The sequence below is a fragment of the Fusarium odoratissimum genome (genome assembly GCF_000260195.1).
Source record: "Fusarium odoratissimum NRRL 54006 unplaced genomic scaffold supercont1.39, whole genome shotgun sequence".
NCBI lineage: Eukaryota > Fungi > Ascomycota > Sordariomycetes > Hypocreales > Nectriaceae > Fusarium > Fusarium odoratissimum.
The window spans coordinates 62,969-80,030 of record NW_022158780.1 but is presented as its reverse complement, the minus strand read 5'-3'; the positions used below and the strand labels follow the sequence as shown (position 1 = coordinate 80,030).

The 17,062-nt window shown below is 48.5% G+C and overlaps 7 protein-coding genes across 7 annotated transcripts; 3 read left to right on the top strand and 4 right to left on the bottom strand.

The window, feature by feature from the left end:
• The first annotated feature begins 2,274 nt into the window (after positions 1-2,274).
• Positions 2,275-4,509, top strand: FOIG_14198 (mannitol 2-dehydrogenase). Its single transcript, XM_031215406.1, has one exon. The coding sequence runs from the start codon at positions 2,791-2,793 to the stop codon at positions 4,300-4,302; it is 1,512 nt and encodes a 503-aa protein (XP_031054800.1). The 5' UTR covers positions 2,275-2,790; the 3' UTR covers positions 4,303-4,509.
• A 681-nt stretch (positions 4,510-5,190) lies between these two features.
• On the bottom strand, positions 5,191-7,227 carry FOIG_14197 (uncharacterized protein). Its single transcript, XM_031215405.1, has 2 exons — positions 5,567-7,227; positions 5,191-5,516 (listed from the first exon to the last, which is right to left on the bottom strand). The coding sequence occupies exons 1-2, from the start codon at positions 6,319-6,321 to the stop codon at positions 5,495-5,497; spliced, it is 777 nt and encodes a 258-aa protein (XP_031054799.1). The 5' UTR covers positions 6,322-7,227; the 3' UTR covers positions 5,191-5,494.
• A 2,415-nt stretch (positions 7,228-9,642) lies between these two features.
• On the top strand, positions 9,643-11,133 carry FOIG_14196 (iron-dependent peroxidase). Its single transcript, XM_031215404.1, has one exon. It carries the CDS (start codon positions 9,860-9,862, stop codon positions 10,943-10,945), a length of 1,086 nt encoding a protein of 361 aa, XP_031054798.1. The 5' UTR covers positions 9,643-9,859; the 3' UTR covers positions 10,946-11,133.
• An 87-nt stretch (positions 11,134-11,220) lies between these two features.
• Positions 11,221-12,280, top strand: FOIG_14195 (uncharacterized protein). The gene is made up of 2 exons (XM_031215403.1): positions 11,221-11,435; positions 11,501-12,280. Exons 1-2 carry the CDS (start codon positions 11,301-11,303, stop codon positions 12,206-12,208), a joined length of 843 nt encoding a protein of 280 aa, XP_031054797.1. The 5' UTR covers positions 11,221-11,300; the 3' UTR covers positions 12,209-12,280.
• FOIG_14194 (uncharacterized protein) lies at positions 12,256-13,545 on the bottom strand (the record flags this gene model as incomplete). Its single annotated transcript, XM_031215402.1, has 5 exons — positions 12,256-12,634; positions 12,690-12,843; positions 12,897-13,206; positions 13,262-13,449; positions 13,506-13,545. 5 exons carry the CDS (start codon positions 13,543-13,545, stop codon positions 12,256-12,258), a joined length of 1,071 nt encoding a protein of 356 aa, XP_031054796.1.
• Positions 13,546-14,084: 539 nt separating this feature from the next.
• Positions 14,085-15,060, bottom strand: FOIG_14193 (gluconate 5-dehydrogenase; the record flags this gene model as incomplete). Its single annotated transcript, XM_031215401.1, has 1 exon — positions 14,085-15,060. One exon carries the CDS (start codon positions 15,058-15,060, stop codon positions 14,161-14,163), a length of 900 nt encoding a protein of 299 aa, XP_031054795.1. The 3' UTR covers positions 14,085-14,160.
• Positions 15,061-15,474: 414 nt separating this feature from the next.
• On the bottom strand, positions 15,475-16,638 carry FOIG_14192 (uncharacterized protein). Its single transcript, XM_031215400.1, has 3 exons — positions 16,303-16,638; positions 15,978-16,246; positions 15,475-15,925 (listed from the first exon to the last, which is right to left on the bottom strand). The coding sequence occupies exons 1-3, from the start codon at positions 16,327-16,329 to the stop codon at positions 15,562-15,564; spliced, it is 660 nt and encodes a 219-aa protein (XP_031054794.1). The 5' UTR covers positions 16,330-16,638; the 3' UTR covers positions 15,475-15,561.
• Positions 16,639-17,062: the final 424 nt, after the last annotated feature.

Here is a 17,062-nt window from a genome sequence, read left to right as displayed (position 1 = left end):
TTGGATCCTGAGAAGGGATGCCAAAATAAACTCATTAAAGGGCCTCCTAATCTTATACTAACTTACCCAAATCTTTTTAATACTTGGTATTGAGGTCATGAGTAGATTCTGCTTCCCCGAGTACGGCTCGAGTGAAATTTTCAAGCCCAATCTCACATGCATATTCCACATACCAGTTGGGATATTCTTGCTGCTCTGGGTCTTGGCTCCAAGTCATCAGTCCATTGCCCAATATATATCCCAGGACTGAATCCATAGAGTTCGAAGATTTCAGCCCCGTTGTAGATCAATGCATGGTTGACTAGATTGAGATTGCCGAGTCAGATGGGGCGAATCGGATGTCAGATCTGAAGACACGGGATTTGCGCGGGAGGACGATCAAAGACATGCATTTCTCCGTCGACCACTTAGAAGTGGCGGAATGGGATACAATTCGGGTTGGCCCGTCGGACCATCGCAGTTCAGCCGTAAGTTGACTGACTTCTACGTAGTAATCAGGCATTGGTGAGTCCACATCCAGCGGTTGACCCTGCAGGCAAGTCTGTGAGTTAAGACATGCAGCGATTTGAAAGGTGCTTGTAAGGACCCTGGCTATGCTGACTACGAATTCATAGTCAGATTTCTTCTGCAACGATTGAAGATGGAAAGTCTGGGGAAGAGGGTCTACTAAGAGCTCATCAATAACGTTTCATACACACTCAGTTGCACGAAGCCAGCATCACGTTTTATTTGACCCCGAATGGAGACAAAGCTACCCTCTACTGTCAGATAATCGAGGTCTCTGATTTTCAAAAGTTGCAAAAACGACCATAGGTCATAATTCCACGAGGCAAGTCGACAGTCACCAATTCTGTGATGGTCAACAACCGAGATGCACCGAGGAGATTAGACGGACTTTATCACATAGATTCTTGAACCGTGAAAGCAAACTTTTGTTTCTTAGGCCAAATTTCGACTATGTTACATCCAGAGGTGCTTGAAAGAGTCGCTAGCAACATACCTAAAGCCTAATCCCATGGCCGACAATTGTCTCCATAGCTTGTGACATTGAAGACTGATTGACAGCTCTTCACTACTGTCTTCTTCGAGTGTCTTGCATGGATTCTGTTCAAATCATCAATGGAGCTCTAGCATACCCAAAAATGATCAATTTGAGCCATGCAATACGCTCATGAAGTCGTTGTTGCTCTGGCAGGCCTCAGGCTAAATGAGAATCAGACAACCATTAATGAAGGCTTCAGAGAAGAAAAACACGTTATCCATTATTTAGACCGACTTGGAGTGAGAAAGTATCGTTTTGCGGCACACCCTTCTCTCATAATACTGGCATCCTGTCCGTCACATTTTCGCGGCAGTGGTATGATCTGACTGTAAGAGATTGGCGTGTGATGTAGTCAACGCGGGATGTTGTGAAGCGCCCGAAGTACCGAGGTTGCAAAAATCATGTCTTGACACCGCAAGTTCTAAGTTTGCCTTTGGGTGGTGAAGCGCGTTGTCACTACGGTGAGCTGTTCAGTTATGATCTGACCTCTCACCTCACCTCAGCTCACCTCGGCACACAGGTGAGGACGCGCGGACTGCATAAAACCCTGATCCGAAGTTCGGAGTTAGCAGCGACCAATTGCACTAAAATCTATTGGCTGTCAATTCCATTAGTGTTTATTCCCCCAAATATAGTGTTTTTTATCGTGTCCATTCCGTGGGGAGACAAAGTCTGTTCTCTAGAGGCTCTTTTCATCCCGCGCGCTAGCATTGGTTATGCTGCTGCCTACAGGCACGGTACCTGAGTTGACCGCTCATTGAGGTTCAGGGACCTCAGCTTACCCCTGCTTCTTCAGCTCAACGACATGCATGAAAGGGACGGAATTGGGGGAAGTGCAGGTCATGGGACCTATCGCGTTGAGAGCCGCGACCATGAGGCTGATGCCGACATGGGTGAAGTAGTCATCTGGACATGTCGACTTTTTACTCTACCCCAAAGAACTTAACTCAACCCCACGATGCTTGGCTTGACCTTCAAGGTGTAGGTGGCCTGAGCCCTGAGCTTGTTTGAGAGGTATCCACTGTAGCTTTAGCTATCACTCCCTGATAAGAGGCCTTGATAAGCAGCAATGATGCAAGTTTTTCTGCCGATGACGGCGTGTACTGCTGATCAGATTCTGTGGCGTCTGCAGTGTCAGCGCAGTGCTGCACAGTGAGGTTGCAATATCAGGGCAGAATTTGAAACAAAGAAAACATGATGAAAATCTCTTTCATCATTCGCCACTAAAGAATTGGAGGGACAGGACATGACAGGCAGCAAGATTTGGGATTGAATCAAGCGTTGATGTGATAAGCTGATAAAAGCTAAACTATGGGGCTCTTTAACGTCACAGGCCCCATAATCTTGGGGCCCTTGACCTCACCAACAAAACAAAGCCGGTCTCACCGCGGATCCACGGCTCCCTCTCCACTAAGTTTTTAGCCACCTGAAAGCAGAAAAAAAAACGACAAAATCAATTGAGCAAAGAGTCCACCGAACACGGGGGAACGTTTCGAATTTTCGCTGCCCGAATTTATTCCGGCCTCTCCTTATCTTTCTATCGAAGAAACCACAAAACCCGGCGGTCAGCATCTGCATTTGAGCGGTGACCTCATTCCTCATAACAACAAAACTTCATCTTCCTTCTCTCCTCTTCGCATTCACCCTCACCTCTTCATACCAACAGCTCCTCTCAAAACCTTGATACCCTCTTCATTCGCATCTTCCTCCTTCTCATTCCTCCTTCACACACAATCACAACCGCCAAAATGACACAACGTCTAAAGCTCAACAGCAGCAACCTCTCCGCTATTGCGTCACAGCAGGGAGACCAAAAGGTCAAGGTCCCCTCCTACGACCGCAAGTCTCTCAAGGAAGGCATTGTCCACGTCGGAGTTGGTGGTTTCCACAGAGCGCATTTGGCCGTCTACGTCGACAATCTGCTCGAGAAGCATGGTGAGCGCGATTGGGCCATCTGCGGTATCGGCCTGCGACCCAACGATGCCGCCATGCGCGATGTCCTCAACTCTCAAGACCATCTGTACACAGTCATTGAGCGCTCCGCAAAGGGCAGCTTCGCCGACGTCGTCGGCAGCATCAACTCCTTCATTTTCGCACCTGATGATCGTGAGGCTGTCATCGCAAAGATGGCTCATCCCGACACACACATTGTTTCTCTCACTATTACTGAGAGTGGCTACTACTACAACGAGAACACCCATCAATTGAAGGACGAGCACCCCGACATTCAGCACGATCTCAAGCCCGAGAACGAGAACGCCCCCATTAGCACTTTCGGCTTCCTCTACGCCGCTCTGGCCAGACGTCACGCTGAGGGCCGCAAGCCCTTCACCGTTCTGTCATGTGACAACATGCAGAAGAACGGAACCATCACCCGCAACATGCTCACATCTTTCGCCAAGCTCCGCAACCCTGAGCTTGCCAAGTGGATCGACGAGGAGGGAGCTTTCCCCAACGCCATGGTTGACCGCATTACCCCCAGCACCTCTGAGAACGACATCAAGTCACTCGCTGAGAACTTCGGCATTGAGGATGCTTGGCCCGTTGTCACCGAGCCTTTCATGCAGTGGGTTGTTGAGGACAAGTTCGCCGATGGCCGCCCTCCCTTCGAGAAGGTCGGTGTCCAGGTTGTTCACGACGTGCACGACGTCGAGCAGTTCGAGAAGCACAAGCTCCGTCTCCTCAACGCCAGTCACTCCGCCATGGCTTACCCCGGACAGCTTGCTGGCTTCAAGTACGTCCACGAGGTCATGGAGCACCCCATCTACCGCAAGTTTGTCTGGCAGATGATGCAGGAGGAGGTCAAGCCTCTTCTCCCCGAGATCCCCGGCGTCGACATCGACCAGTACTGCAACACCCTTATGGAGCGATTCTCCAACCCCACCATCATGGATCAGATTCCCCGTGTCGCTCTCAACGCCTCCGGCAAGATCCCCCAGTTCATCATGCCCTCCATCGCCGAGAACATCTGGGTTACTGGCCCCTTCCGCCGCTTGTGTTTCGTCGCAGGTGCCTGGTTCATCTACATCAAAGGAGTTGATGACAAGGGCAACACCTTCGAGGTTGACGATCCCATGCGCGAGAAGCTTCAAGCTCTGGCCAAGGAGGGCGGCAAGGATCCCCGCTCTATTCTCAGCGTCCGAGAGCTGTTCGGTGACGATTTGCGAGGCGACCAGCGCTTCCTGGACGAGGTGACCAAGGCTATGGAGCTCATCACCAAGGATGGTGTGATGGAGACCATCCCCAAGTATGTCAACTAAGGGATATCGGCGGCGTTACCTATCGACTTGTTCTGGGCGGGGAAAATTACAGCGAAGCGATGATGATGATCGGTTAATGAATGACTTTGGGATGGTGAGCTAGGGTTAGACGCGGGTTTGTATACCGTCCTAGAAGGCACACCTCAGATAGACATCAAGGGCAGATGCCCAAAAAGTTTTAATGATTATGCCATGATTTGATGACGATTCGTTCCATCTCGCTGTGACACTGTTTGATGTTATCCGCCAACGTATCCAAAGACTGATTGATGGTGACAAGGTTGTCTAAGAAGTAACTGTCACAGGGTAGCGCAAATCGATCCTTCATACGAATGCATCGGCCAGTGAGTCTGTGCCGTGTGTTTAGTGAACCATCAAGATGGGAGATGCTATGTCGTCGTTTGAAATTCGCGCTTGCCTCAGATGACGAACTGCAGTCGCAGAACATGGAGAAATTAGAACGGAAACACAAATTAATATCATTTCGTGTCTGAAATCATGCGATATCATGCCGGAGTCTTATGGAACATCTGCTTTTCTTGCTCTGTTGACCAAGCTGGCGTTGAACAGACTGAGACGAACCTTCCATGCGGACGCTTTTGAAGACGGTACTGGGAACCAAGCATCGCTGAATTTTGAGATAAACAGACATGATTAATGAGTATTACGGACTGGAAGAACGAGTATTGGTTTGAGTCTTTGAGATGATATCTGTGAGCCTCCTTTGCTGTAAGAAAATTATGAAATAAAGATTAAGGATCCCACATCGCACTTGTACCTGTCATACATGAGTGTCAGGTGTTAAGGCTCATGTTGCAGCGTTGCATAAGCAAAGACTTGTGCGATTCACTTTGCACAATTTTACGTCACAATTACAGCAAATGTCCTCGTGTTCATTTCGTGGAACATTAATATTCATTCATTCACTGAACAAATCACCAAGAAGCATCGGCAGAGACAAAGTTTATCATGAACGTGAATGCAAAGGTCGTAATTGCGTGAGACAAGTATATACATATTGTCAGTAAACCAAATAATCCGCATAAGAAAACGCGAATGGTTTATTCAAGAAGTGAAATGTGAGTTCATAGCCCTGGTGAGTCGCTCTCATAACTTGAAGTGAAAAAGATACATCAAAAGATCACTGCCAGCTATCCCGAACCTAAGCATCCGTCCATGTCGGCGTTGACATTTAGTAAGGCTTGTCACCGATCCTATATAATTAGCGACTGCTTCATTTAATGGTAGAGTTATGGGAACTTACATGTTACCGGGCTTCTGGTAGCGGGCGACAACCCAAGAGGCACCGGAGCTGTCCTTGGCGACGGCCATACCGACCTTGGTGGTGGTCTTCCAGACGCACTGGGTGTAGTGACCGAAGGACATGTAGTTAGAGCCGGAGATGGCCTCGCCGTTGTACTGGCTCTTCTCGCTCAGGAAAGCCTCAACAGCAGCGGAGTAGGGGTTGGAGCCGCTGCCCATGTAAAGGTTCTCGCCATCCTCACCCTGAGAGTGCTCGAGGCTGCCGAGCTGAGCAAGGTGGTCGGCCCACTCTTGGGCACCGGAGGCAAGAGAGTCGTCCCAAGAGAGAGGCTCGTTACCGACAGCCTTGCGGGCCTCATTGTGGAGGTCGAGAGCCTTCTGTTGATCAGCGTCGAGGTTGGAAGATCCGGAGCCAGAGTCGGAGCTGGGCTGAGTGGCAGCGGGGGCCTCCTCCTGAGTGGTGGCGGGCTCCTCCTTCTCGGGCTCGGGGGCAGCGACGTAGGTGGGCTGGGGAGCAGGGTTCTTCTTGGGCTTCTTGACGACGGGGGCGGGCTGCTGCTCCTGGACAGGGGCGGCGGCGGGCTGCTCGGGAACGTAGGTGGCCTGGGGAGCGTTGCCTCCAGCGGTCACGTAGTGAGTGACGTACTCATACTCGGTGACGACCTTGTAGTGCTTGTTGGAGTTGCCCCAGCTGCCGTGGGGAGCGGCCATGGCGCCAGCGGCCATCATGGAAACGATGAAGCTTGAGAAATGCATCTTGAGAGTTTTGTTGTTGTTGGTTAACGTCACCGGGACTGGGCTGTAAAAAATTCGAGTTGCTTTAAAAAGAACGTGTTAAGGAGTGAAAGAATGTAGAATAATCCTTCAAGGATGAATGAGTGGTTTGCCTGTTAAGGAATGAGTGACAAGACTGATTGAGTCTGGAGAGGAAAAGAAACAGAAGATGGGGGGACGGGAATCAAGGTTATAATATAGTTGTGCAACAGTCAACCAGTGTAATGATCCCATTGGATGAGACATGTCAATGATCCCGACAGTTGGTGTGGTGCCATGTGAAAAACGAAATTCGAGGCGTAAGCCTGGGCCCTGGGCCCTGGACAACAGACAACGTCGAATTGATTGAAATAGCGGAGTTCTGTGTTTCAAAGGGATGATGCTCCGATGGGCTGCTCGATCCAGGGGTAAAGAGACTAGACTAGCTAGTCTAGACCAGGGGTAAAAGAAAACCGTTGATGGCCTCAGCTTGCCGAACCAATCAATACGAGGTCTCGCAGCTGACACCCGAGTCTCCGGATGGGAAGCTCGGGTTGAGTGTGGGGAGGGATGCCACACTGAAACCCCTCATATCAGTCCTGCAATATCAAATCCTTACCCAGATCTTGCCTGCGTGTTTCGCCTTGACGCGGCAATCAGCCAGCAAAGAGACGAGATGACATGCCGGGGCTTGTTGTTCTTGGACCAGGGACCGAACATGCCGGCGCGGTATTTTGACGCCACTAAACGAGGGCGGCAAAAGGTACCATTCGCCCTTCACCACGGGGGATGGGGGAATACGAACGGTACGTGCAGCGCTTTAGTGCATTCTTTGTGATGATGATGAGCGTCAAGGTGCACAAAGCGCATCTAAGACAGGTGAGCATTGGTGTCGTCCAGTCTTGTCGCACAGACATGGGCTATCCTCATCCCCCCCGGGTTTTCTGTAATCACGGGCGACGCCTCCCAATATAAAATAAAGTTACAAGTTCGTAATGTGATCCCCGAGTACAGGGATCTGCCGACCAGGGCCAGGATGCTTTCAAGATTGATCGAAATCAGCCTTGAAAATTGGCAGTGATGCAAGATACCCTGCCAATGCCCAACAATTCTCCTCACTCACTCATTCCCTTACGTTACTATTCTCCTTCCTTCCATATGCAAGTGAGAAAGGGGCCGACACGACCGGTCGTGTTTTGTTTAGGAAAAAAAAGTTTGCTAGCATTTTCTTGACTCGTTTGTTCCGTTGCCTCTGTAACAGGCTAACTGCAGCTACTGCAAGGGACGAATGCACTATATCATTGGTCCACGATGGCTGGCACTCCGCCAAACTTTCAATACATGCCACTGTCCGCTCACTAGAATGTCATCGAACGTGGCTCAAGACCAGCAAAGAGCAAAAAGGGGTTTCAACGAGAACAACAAACTCCTCATACAATGGATCCCTTTAGCTGTTGAGCATCTTTGTTGAAACAGCCATCGATGTTTTGAGTCTTCTTTGTCGGACCTCGCGGGTGCAGACCGTCATCGAAACAACGCCACAGCGCTTCTCCCTGACGAGAGCCCAATCATCTGCAAGCGCCCTTTGTTTCTCACCGTACGCCAGGCGGTCGATCATAGCAATGCACGCCTCGTGTGCCCCATGTTTCCCTCCCCGACATTTTTCGCGCAGGTCTCACAGAAAGTGAGTGAGTGACTGCAGTGATCGGCGAAAGGAAATCTCTCGTCTGCCGATGCTAAAGAATGTTCCTGATGATCGGAAGCTGGCACTGGCACTTGGGGTTGCATTTGCCCAAATGATCCGCTTTGGATGGACGTGCATTTCATGGCAGACTAACGTTAACAGGTCCGTGTTGATGTTGAATCAGAAATTCTGCCCTGCAGGCACAGGGGCCCTGCAAAGGCTTATTTCCGATAGGATTCTTGACGACTACGATTCGTCTCGCATTGATATTTGATCATTTCCGAGCCTTGGAACCGGAAAACTGGGATCGTGGCTTGTCAAATTTCACTGTAACAATGAAGTTTCAGCTCCTCATCCACTGATTCCTCCGCAAGACATGATTGTTTTTCCCTCTGGCCTCTGATCGGGTGGCTCTGTTTCCATCCTGCATACTGCACTGTGCTGTGCTGTGCAAGAACTTGGCGAGCGGGGAATGCCAAGTGGGCTACGCGTAAGCAGACCGACTTTGATGAAACAAGCAGCGACTCATTCAAGAGACGGTTCTTTGAAGATATTTTCAGACATTGTATCGTATCCTTGGGTCACATGAAAGAGGATCTACACAAAGCTAAAAGCTGCCAAAGCGCTGTCCGTATGCACTAATGACAGAAATAATGGACGAGTCTGGGCTTTTCTGCGCACGAACCAGCAATCTTAAACTTCCCGTATTCCTCTGAAACCGCCACATCATGTGCCTTCCTAACGAGGCCATGGCTTGCGACTATTGCTTTGTCAGATTGATTAATTTCTGCCGACGCCTCACCTTGCCAGATCCTTGTAGCACGGCATTTATTCAACACATACGACACTTACAGGGTAAACAACTCTCATGGGGAAGTTTCGCCGTGAATATCCTCGTATGGTTGTTATGCTAGGTCTATGGTCTGAAGAGTTGTTCATGCGACATGTGAAGTTCCGCGATGAATGGCAAGGGTAATCGCGTGCGAAACTGTTCAGTTGTTAACAAGAAACAAAGGAACATAATAGTTTGTCTCAAAGTTTCAACCAGATGCCATATGCTTACAGGCATCAGAGGACATTCACTCTGGTCCAAAGCTGGGTGGCAGTTAAGAGAGGTATTCAGGGTAGGTGAATGACTTATTCTCCAGCCAGCGTTCATTGTCAGAGTTGCAATGCAATACGAATATTAAATGATTTTCAAGACTTGTAACGATTGAGTTGAACAATTCATCTTAAATTGAAAGCTACGTGACCTTATTAATAGTCTATGTAACCATTTCTAAACCTTAAGACTACAATATTAGATGGTTGTGAGCAACTCTGGAGTCTAGTCCAGCAAGTTGCACGCAGAACGCTGCCTTCCAAGTTCACACGCATTAACCAACGAACTGGCAAGTATAAAATTATCCTCCCCTTCACGGTATGGTAGCTGCGGATGATTTCAAATATTGCTGGCTCAGGATGCAGCGAAAGCGGCTGCGATGTTACACTAACTGATTTGGCTTTATCAAAGTGTATAAAGACTCTTATCTGTTAGGCTACCAACAAGTGCCTTATCGATAAGCACAATTGTGAGAACAACCCCATCGGTGTTGATTATTTTGCGAACCTCATCATTGGCCAATTACTCATTCCGCAATCAGTATAAGTAAGCCCTCTGCGTCATGATTACGCCGATACCTCCAATAAGGTTGCCCTTATCTTGCATTTACTGAAGACTTACAAAGCTCGTGTCAGCGAAACTCGGGTAGTGATCCTTGAATATGCACTTAGAGGTTATACGAGCCAGCCAATGTCGCATTTGGCGCTGACGACCGTGAGCAATTTATCGTAGGCGTTATTCGAGACTCCCAAGATATGCTGTCCTGTCAGGTTCTCATCACGTATCAGGCGCCATTGGGTCCTTCTGTCTCACGTATTACATCAATCCACTGGCTAAAAGTTACAAATTCCTCCTTTTGTAAGCCAAGACGCTTCTTGTCAGGTTCCGTTCCATCCGGTTTCAAAATGAACCCTCAGGCGGTGGAATCTCCCTTGTCGCAGTCCGCGACATTCCTCGTTCTCTCGGCAACAGACAACCCGGATGCCGACAAGACAATCCGATCAACATTGTCTAGCATTGCAGACATTACCAAGAACATATCAATTCGCCATCAAACCGCAAACCTCTCATGTACTGTTGGGATTGGAAGCTCGGCATGGGACCGATTGACCAAACTCCCTCGGCCTAACGAGCTACATCCTTTCAAAGAGTTCAAGGGGTCAAAGCATACTGCTGTGTCAACGCCAGGTGATATCTTCTTTCATATTCGATCGGAGAGGCGAGATATGGCATTCGAATTTGAGAGACAACTCATGGATAGACTGGGTGATGCTGTCAAGCTCGAAGATGAGACAGTTGGTTTTAGGTATTTCGATACGCGCGACGTCCTTGGATTTGTCGACGGAACTGCCAATCCAGTCGGCCCCGATGTCAAGGACTCGGTACTTGTCACTGCGCAAGACGACTCTGCTGCTGTAGGAGGAAGTTATGTCGTGGTGCAGAAATATCTTCACGATCTCAAAGCATGGAAGACTCTCAAGACAGAACAGCAGGAAGCCATCATTGGACGCACGAAGCTGGATAACATTGAGCTTGACGATGCGGATGAAGGGCAACAGCAGTCCCATAAGAGTCTCGCTACGATTGAAGACGAGGGAGGAAGTGAGCATGATATTCTACGTGATAATATGCCCTTTGGATCTCCGGCCCAGGGTGAGTTTGGCACATATTTTATCGGGTACTCGAAGAAACTCTGGGTCATTGAGAAGATGCTCGAGCGCATGTTTGTCGGTGTTCCGCCTGGGATGCATGATCGGATTCTCAACTATTCGAAGGCTGTTACAGGATCGACATTCTTTGTACCATCGGCTGATTTTCTTGCTGGACTTGATGATGATTGATTGATGGGAAAGCTGTGTTGTCTTCATATCAGTAGATAAATTCGTAAACAGTTTATGACAGCACGCATAAAGTTATGCTCTTCATCCTGTAACCCAGCCTCATTCTAATCATAGATCTCCTGCGCCACATGTTTACTGCACAGTAAACGCACCCTCAGCAACTATCTCGGCCAATTAAATGTCACATTTCGGTGCTGATACGGGCCGATCAGATCGACCTTCCCACCACGTCAATAGCGTAGTTGGTGATGTAATGTCAGACAGATCCCTCGCAATTTCGCTCACAATTACTTCGAAACCACGGCGCGTTTGCAATCTTCACTCATTACCAAATACTTTGCAAATAAGTCGTACGATGTCTAATGCTGGAATTACGAAGACCTCACGACCCAAGCGGAAGAATCGACCTCGGCCTTTGCCGCCCGACGTCACGGCTAGGAACCTGGCTATTGAGAAACAACGCCGCGGTGAACTAAAAGAAGATTTTATGGTGAGGCCAACTGTGATAAAAACCTCAAGATATCATCTAGTAACTTTGTTTTGGCGCTTGCATAGGAACTGGCGCGCCTGCTGCCCAACCTTACCAATACTCGACGACTTACAAAGGTTCTCATCGTAAACAAGAGCATAGAGCATGTGCGACAGCAGCGCGAACTTTGCATAACGGCAGCTAGTGACATGCAAGAAGTTGTTGACCAGAACCATCAGCTTGTCGCTGAGGTGAATGCTCTGCGTGCTCAGATTGAAGGACCATCTATGCCTCAAGCTCAGGTCAAGCCCATGACCCAAGCCATGACCCAACTAGCTGAAACAAAGAATCACGTCTTTGGGACCTTTCCTGCCGGTTTTGGAGATAACTGGGCAGAAGAATACTCGCAAGTCCAGCATGAGACTACACGTGAAGCGGGCTTCTCACCCGATAATTCTTATGCACCCCCTGTCCTGCAAACAGATGTCAATATTACACCAGACACCATCCAAAGCAGCCTAGAAACTACTCCTGGATCTGTACCTGTCTCAGCGTACCAGAAACCGCAAGTGAACTTCAACTTGTGCCTAAATACAGCGGCCGAGCCTAGTTTTCCCTTCCCAGATCTTTTGGGTCCCAGCCATTCTTATTTGGATGATCCTTTGATGGCAAGTTTCTGGACACAGGGAGTTGTTGATGAGGGTTCGGCTTGGGTTGGTGGTCTTAGTGGAAGCGAGATTTCATCTTTTGTTCAGAATGGCACAGGGGATAATGAGTTACAGAGTTGTATTTAACGAGAGTTTACTATCGGCCAGAATGGCGAAAAAGGAAATCACCATCCTCAGAAATGCTTTAAAGCTTCTTCGATCGCATCTCGAATCTGCAGCTCGTTTGCCTTGAATGCCTCAATAGCTTCGTCAAGCCCTCTCTGGGTGACAGGGTCAGCAGCGATGGCTTGGGTCAATGCGGCCCCGTTGTCTGCCAGATAATTGATATCAAGTGCCGGAAGTCCAGGCCAGTCGGGTCCGATAAGGGGATCAACCTGTGCCAGATGGGCAATTCGCTGTGAGGGAGTACCGTTCTTCATGTAAGAATCACCACCAGGTGGCGCGTTTGCTTCAGCATCCAGTAGCGAGAGCTGGAGGAGTATATCCTCGGGAATAGTGGCATGATCACAGCCGAGCTCAGCCATGGCCATTGCCTCACGAGCGGATATGAAGCTGGAAAGCAAAGTCAGCGCCAAGGTTTCTCACCCTCCAGAATTCTGGTACCTACCTTGCTGGTTTGAGTAGTGGTTGCGTCTTACCAGTCTCTTCTCGAAGGCGCTTGTAGATCTGCTGAATTTGTAGGATCCTGGGTGACATAGGATGATCGAGAGCCGGGTCTTTAGCATTGGGCCACTGCTCTCGGTCGGTATGATACCAAGGAACTATGAGGATGTGAGCATATCGAAAGAGCCACATAAACGAGACAGGGTCTCACAGTTGTAGTAGGGGCTAATAGACAACGTCTCTGCCTGGCTGGCAGCAATGGCTTGAGTAACAGAAAATAGAGAAGTTCCCAGCGTGCGGATCCCTTCTCTGAGTAGAACCGGGCTGGCGTTGAGAGCAGGACCTGTGCACGGAATCTTGATACAAAATCGATCCTTCGAGATACCGAGCTTCTCGAACTCGCGTGCATATGATCGGGCCTGGGCTATAACCTTTTCAGTGTCGTATGCGTGGAAAGCTGAAGTCTGAAGCAACACCCGCCCCTGGATGTTCTCCATGTTTTTGGCGCACAGCAGGGCACTCTGCAGATGATGATGTGAATGAGTGGCTACTATCAAGATAGACAAAGTGACTTACCATGCGATCAAGAATTACCTCCCATCCTTCGTCTTTGCCTTCTTCAGCAGTTTTCAAAAATAATTCGCGGTTCTCGGGAGAGATTATTTGCTCATAGACCAAGCGCTGATTGCTCGTTTGATCATATGGCTTGAAAGGCAGAAATCTCTTCGCCTCTTCTGGATCCATACAGTCGATGTCAATCTTGACTATCGAACGACTCAATAGTTAAAATGGATAACGAGAAAAGGAGGTGCTATCATACCTTGCTGCTGGAGTTTGTCAAGCCAGGTGACTTTACTCATGGTGAAAGGTCGCCGTTTGGAGAGCAGAGGTTGCAAGATAAAAAGTGATTTGAAGAATCTTTCAAACAAGAATCACGGAAGAAAATAGCCTCATTTATAGCTGAATGAAACCCCTGAAAAATAATCGATGGTCGTTGCTAACTGGAGAGTGGAAGAGTCGTCGTGAGTAATGGACGAGACGCTAATGCATGGACTGTACAGTTCCTTACACCCTCAGAGATATCAAACATCTAATAGTTATGACATAGGCGAGAGATACTGTACAGTAACCCAGAAATTCTAAGTACCGCTAAATGTCCAGTTTCCCCATGCGCGTGGCGAATGTACAGCCATGGCATAGTGCCGCGCGTGTTTCTTTTTGTTATCTCTGATTCAGATAAAACTGAAAATCACGTCACAAGTGCACTTATTACCTCCGTGTAAGATACTACGGAATACTTCGCCCGAGACGTATGCGATGGAAGTTTGAACTAATCGTCATAAGATCGATTATCAGTGGATGACCAGTAATATAAGAAGGCTCGCTTTAGCTTTGTCCTCTTTATCATTCATACGAAGTAAAAATGTATTTGAATTTGGGACTAGAGTGTACTACTCATTCTTTCTCATGCATTTCTAAAAAACGCTGATCCCACCATCTACAAGGATATCTGCGCCCGTGATGTAACTACCTGCTTTGCTGGCGAGCAAGACAACAGCACCCGTGAGTTCCTCCGGGTTTCCCATACGGCCATATGGGGTTCTCTTTGCCCAAATAGCTCTATGCTCTGCCAAACCGTCCCCCTCATTCAGAATAGTATCCATGTATCCCGGACTGATACTATTGACACGAATACCATGTACCGCCCACTCTGCGGCGAGTGAGCTTTTCATAGAGATAATGGCGGCTTTCGCCGCGTTATAGTGAACTTGAGGCTGGGGAAAGTTTACTATGTGGGCTGATATGCTCGCCATTAGAATGATGGATCCACCTGTTCCTCTGCTTGCGATAGACTTCGCAACAGCTTGAGCTACCAGGAATGAACCCGTGGTGTTGACGTCAAACATGGTCTTGAATTGATGTGGAGTAATGTCCAAAGCATGTGCAGCAAAGGCGATGCCAGCAAAGCAAAGGCAGATGTTGATAGGACCGATGACTTGCTCTGCGTTCGCAACGGCGGCTGTGACGGACTTGGAATCTGTCACATCAACTTCGGTAAACGTGATCTTTGCTTCAGGGAAGTCGCTCTGAAGACTGGTGACTGCCATTTGCCCAGCATCAGGATGCAGGTCAAAGATAGCTAGTCCCTGGAGTCCATGTTCAAGCAGAGCTCGACAGGCAACAGATCCAATATCCCCAGCACCCCCAGTCACAATGGCATTGCCTGTGACCGCGAACCGATCTCGTGCTCGGTCCAGAGATGTGGTGATGGTGTGATTATGTTCTGGGCAAGATGTTTTAGAGTTAGTTGAGTCGTCACTCAATCGCATTGACGGAGGAGCGCGGAACTTGAGCTCAGATCGTGCGACGGACATTTTAACCAAGCAATGAGGGGTAGTACAGTGATGCGATCGATACAGAACAATGGATGACAGACAAGCTGGAACCGGACAAGTAATGGTGACTACGATGAAAGAACAGAGTTGAGCTATTTATTTAATGCCAATTCTTAGTCATAGGCCTATATATTGACCACTTTGATCCAGTCTTCATGATGTCGTAAGCTGCTGGTACTGTACAGTAACCATGTCGATCAATGGAACTTTACGGCTTCTCAACCAATGAAACTGATCGGATGCATGTTACTGTACAGTAACCGCATTAGCGCTCACAGTCGCATCCAGAGATGACAGCGAATCACCGCAATTGCTTGCCAACCATGTTACAGGCCTTATAGATAAGCAGATTATACCAGCATGGCCATTCAGGTTGGAATCGAAAACGCCAGGGGCAAAACTACAAATGAAATGTTGATTGTTTCTCCGGCGCTGGTTGCGCTGTTGGAAGAGAACTAGCTATCAGTTTCTAGCTTATTTCTATTTGACGAGCTCCCACTCTTCGCCGAAGCCATCCGTCTTCATGAGAGAGGCATTTCCAAGGTTATCAATCTCTCCCTGTGCAAGAAACATGTTCTTCAAATCGTTGTAGTACATGCGGCAACCATGTCCACTCAGGACGACCTCGCCATTGTCATTGACGCTGACATACTTTTGAGTAGTGCCTCCAACTGCACCAACGGAGATGTAGTCCTTGCCAATGATGACAGTCCTGTTTCTGTCACTATCACGCTCTCCGTCCAGCCGGATGGTGAAGCGAGTGCGGCCCTGCTTAGTCGCATAGATCAAACCACCCTTTTCAAGCCAGTATAGCTCTGGGCTAGACTTGGACCGAATGTAGTAGCTACAGTACATTAGACACAAAATTTCAGAAGAATGCCTTGAAGGAAACTTACGAATCACCACTGACGACGCTGACTCTTGCAGGTTGATTGAAGTTCGAAATGATACGACCATCTCGATCATTCAGCAAAGTGTATATGATCTTGTTTATGAATGAAGGAGCCAGATCCCACGCCTGAGCGCCGCTGCCCCAAGAGTAGAAATCAGGGCCGAGACGCTTGACATGCTCTGGATCCTTGGTAGAAGCCTCGCGCCACCACTCATCGATGGTCTCAGCATCAGGAGCTGCAAGAAGGTATCGATAATTGGGCTCGGAAGTTTGCTAAGGAAAGGTCAGAATGCTGGTCCCCAAATGGCTGCTGAAGTTTGGAGACGTACCCATTTGAGAAAAGCGTAGTAGACCATGATGGGCGTTGAGAGTTGATTGAAGTAAAAAGGTGTTTGGGATTTCTGGAGATTGCTACTGAGATGAAGGTTGAGACTCGGATGAGGAAATCCTCTTAAGCGTTCTCCATGTCATGCTTTATATGTACCTCTAGATCGAACGGTGACACGTACTCTCCGATAAAATACAGAGACTTCGCTCATCATCGAGTATCATAATTGACCACCATCGATATGGCAAGACGTATTCTCAGCTGAGGCCTTCTCAATTTCCTCTTCTAAGACATTTCATCATCATTTCCTAGCGCTGACCGTTGTCTCAAATGCTTGAGCACCAGCTTTGTCTCAATGTTTACCAACAAGGAATCTCCGCACTGAAGATGGCTGGCTGAACGTCCCCAGAAACCTTGATGAAATGAGCCGATTCCAAGCAGCATGAGACAAGTAGCCTGTCAGAAGGGTTCCGCCGGCATTTGCCTGATAAATACCGACGTCAGTTTGAGACTGAACTGAAAATCCTATCTCAAATGGGATAGTAAAAACACGGGACGCTCAATTTGTCTGATAGTTCCTTTGATCTACGTCACATGCCGGTCTGTCGCAAAAGCATAGCGAGATGCGGGCACATTCCTCATGTAGCTGCACACGAAGGTTGGTGATGGTGACGAAATCACCGGAGTCGATCTCAGCCCTCTCATTTGAACAGATTTGAATGCAGATGCTCTCGCAAATTGACCAATCCGAATAAATTTAA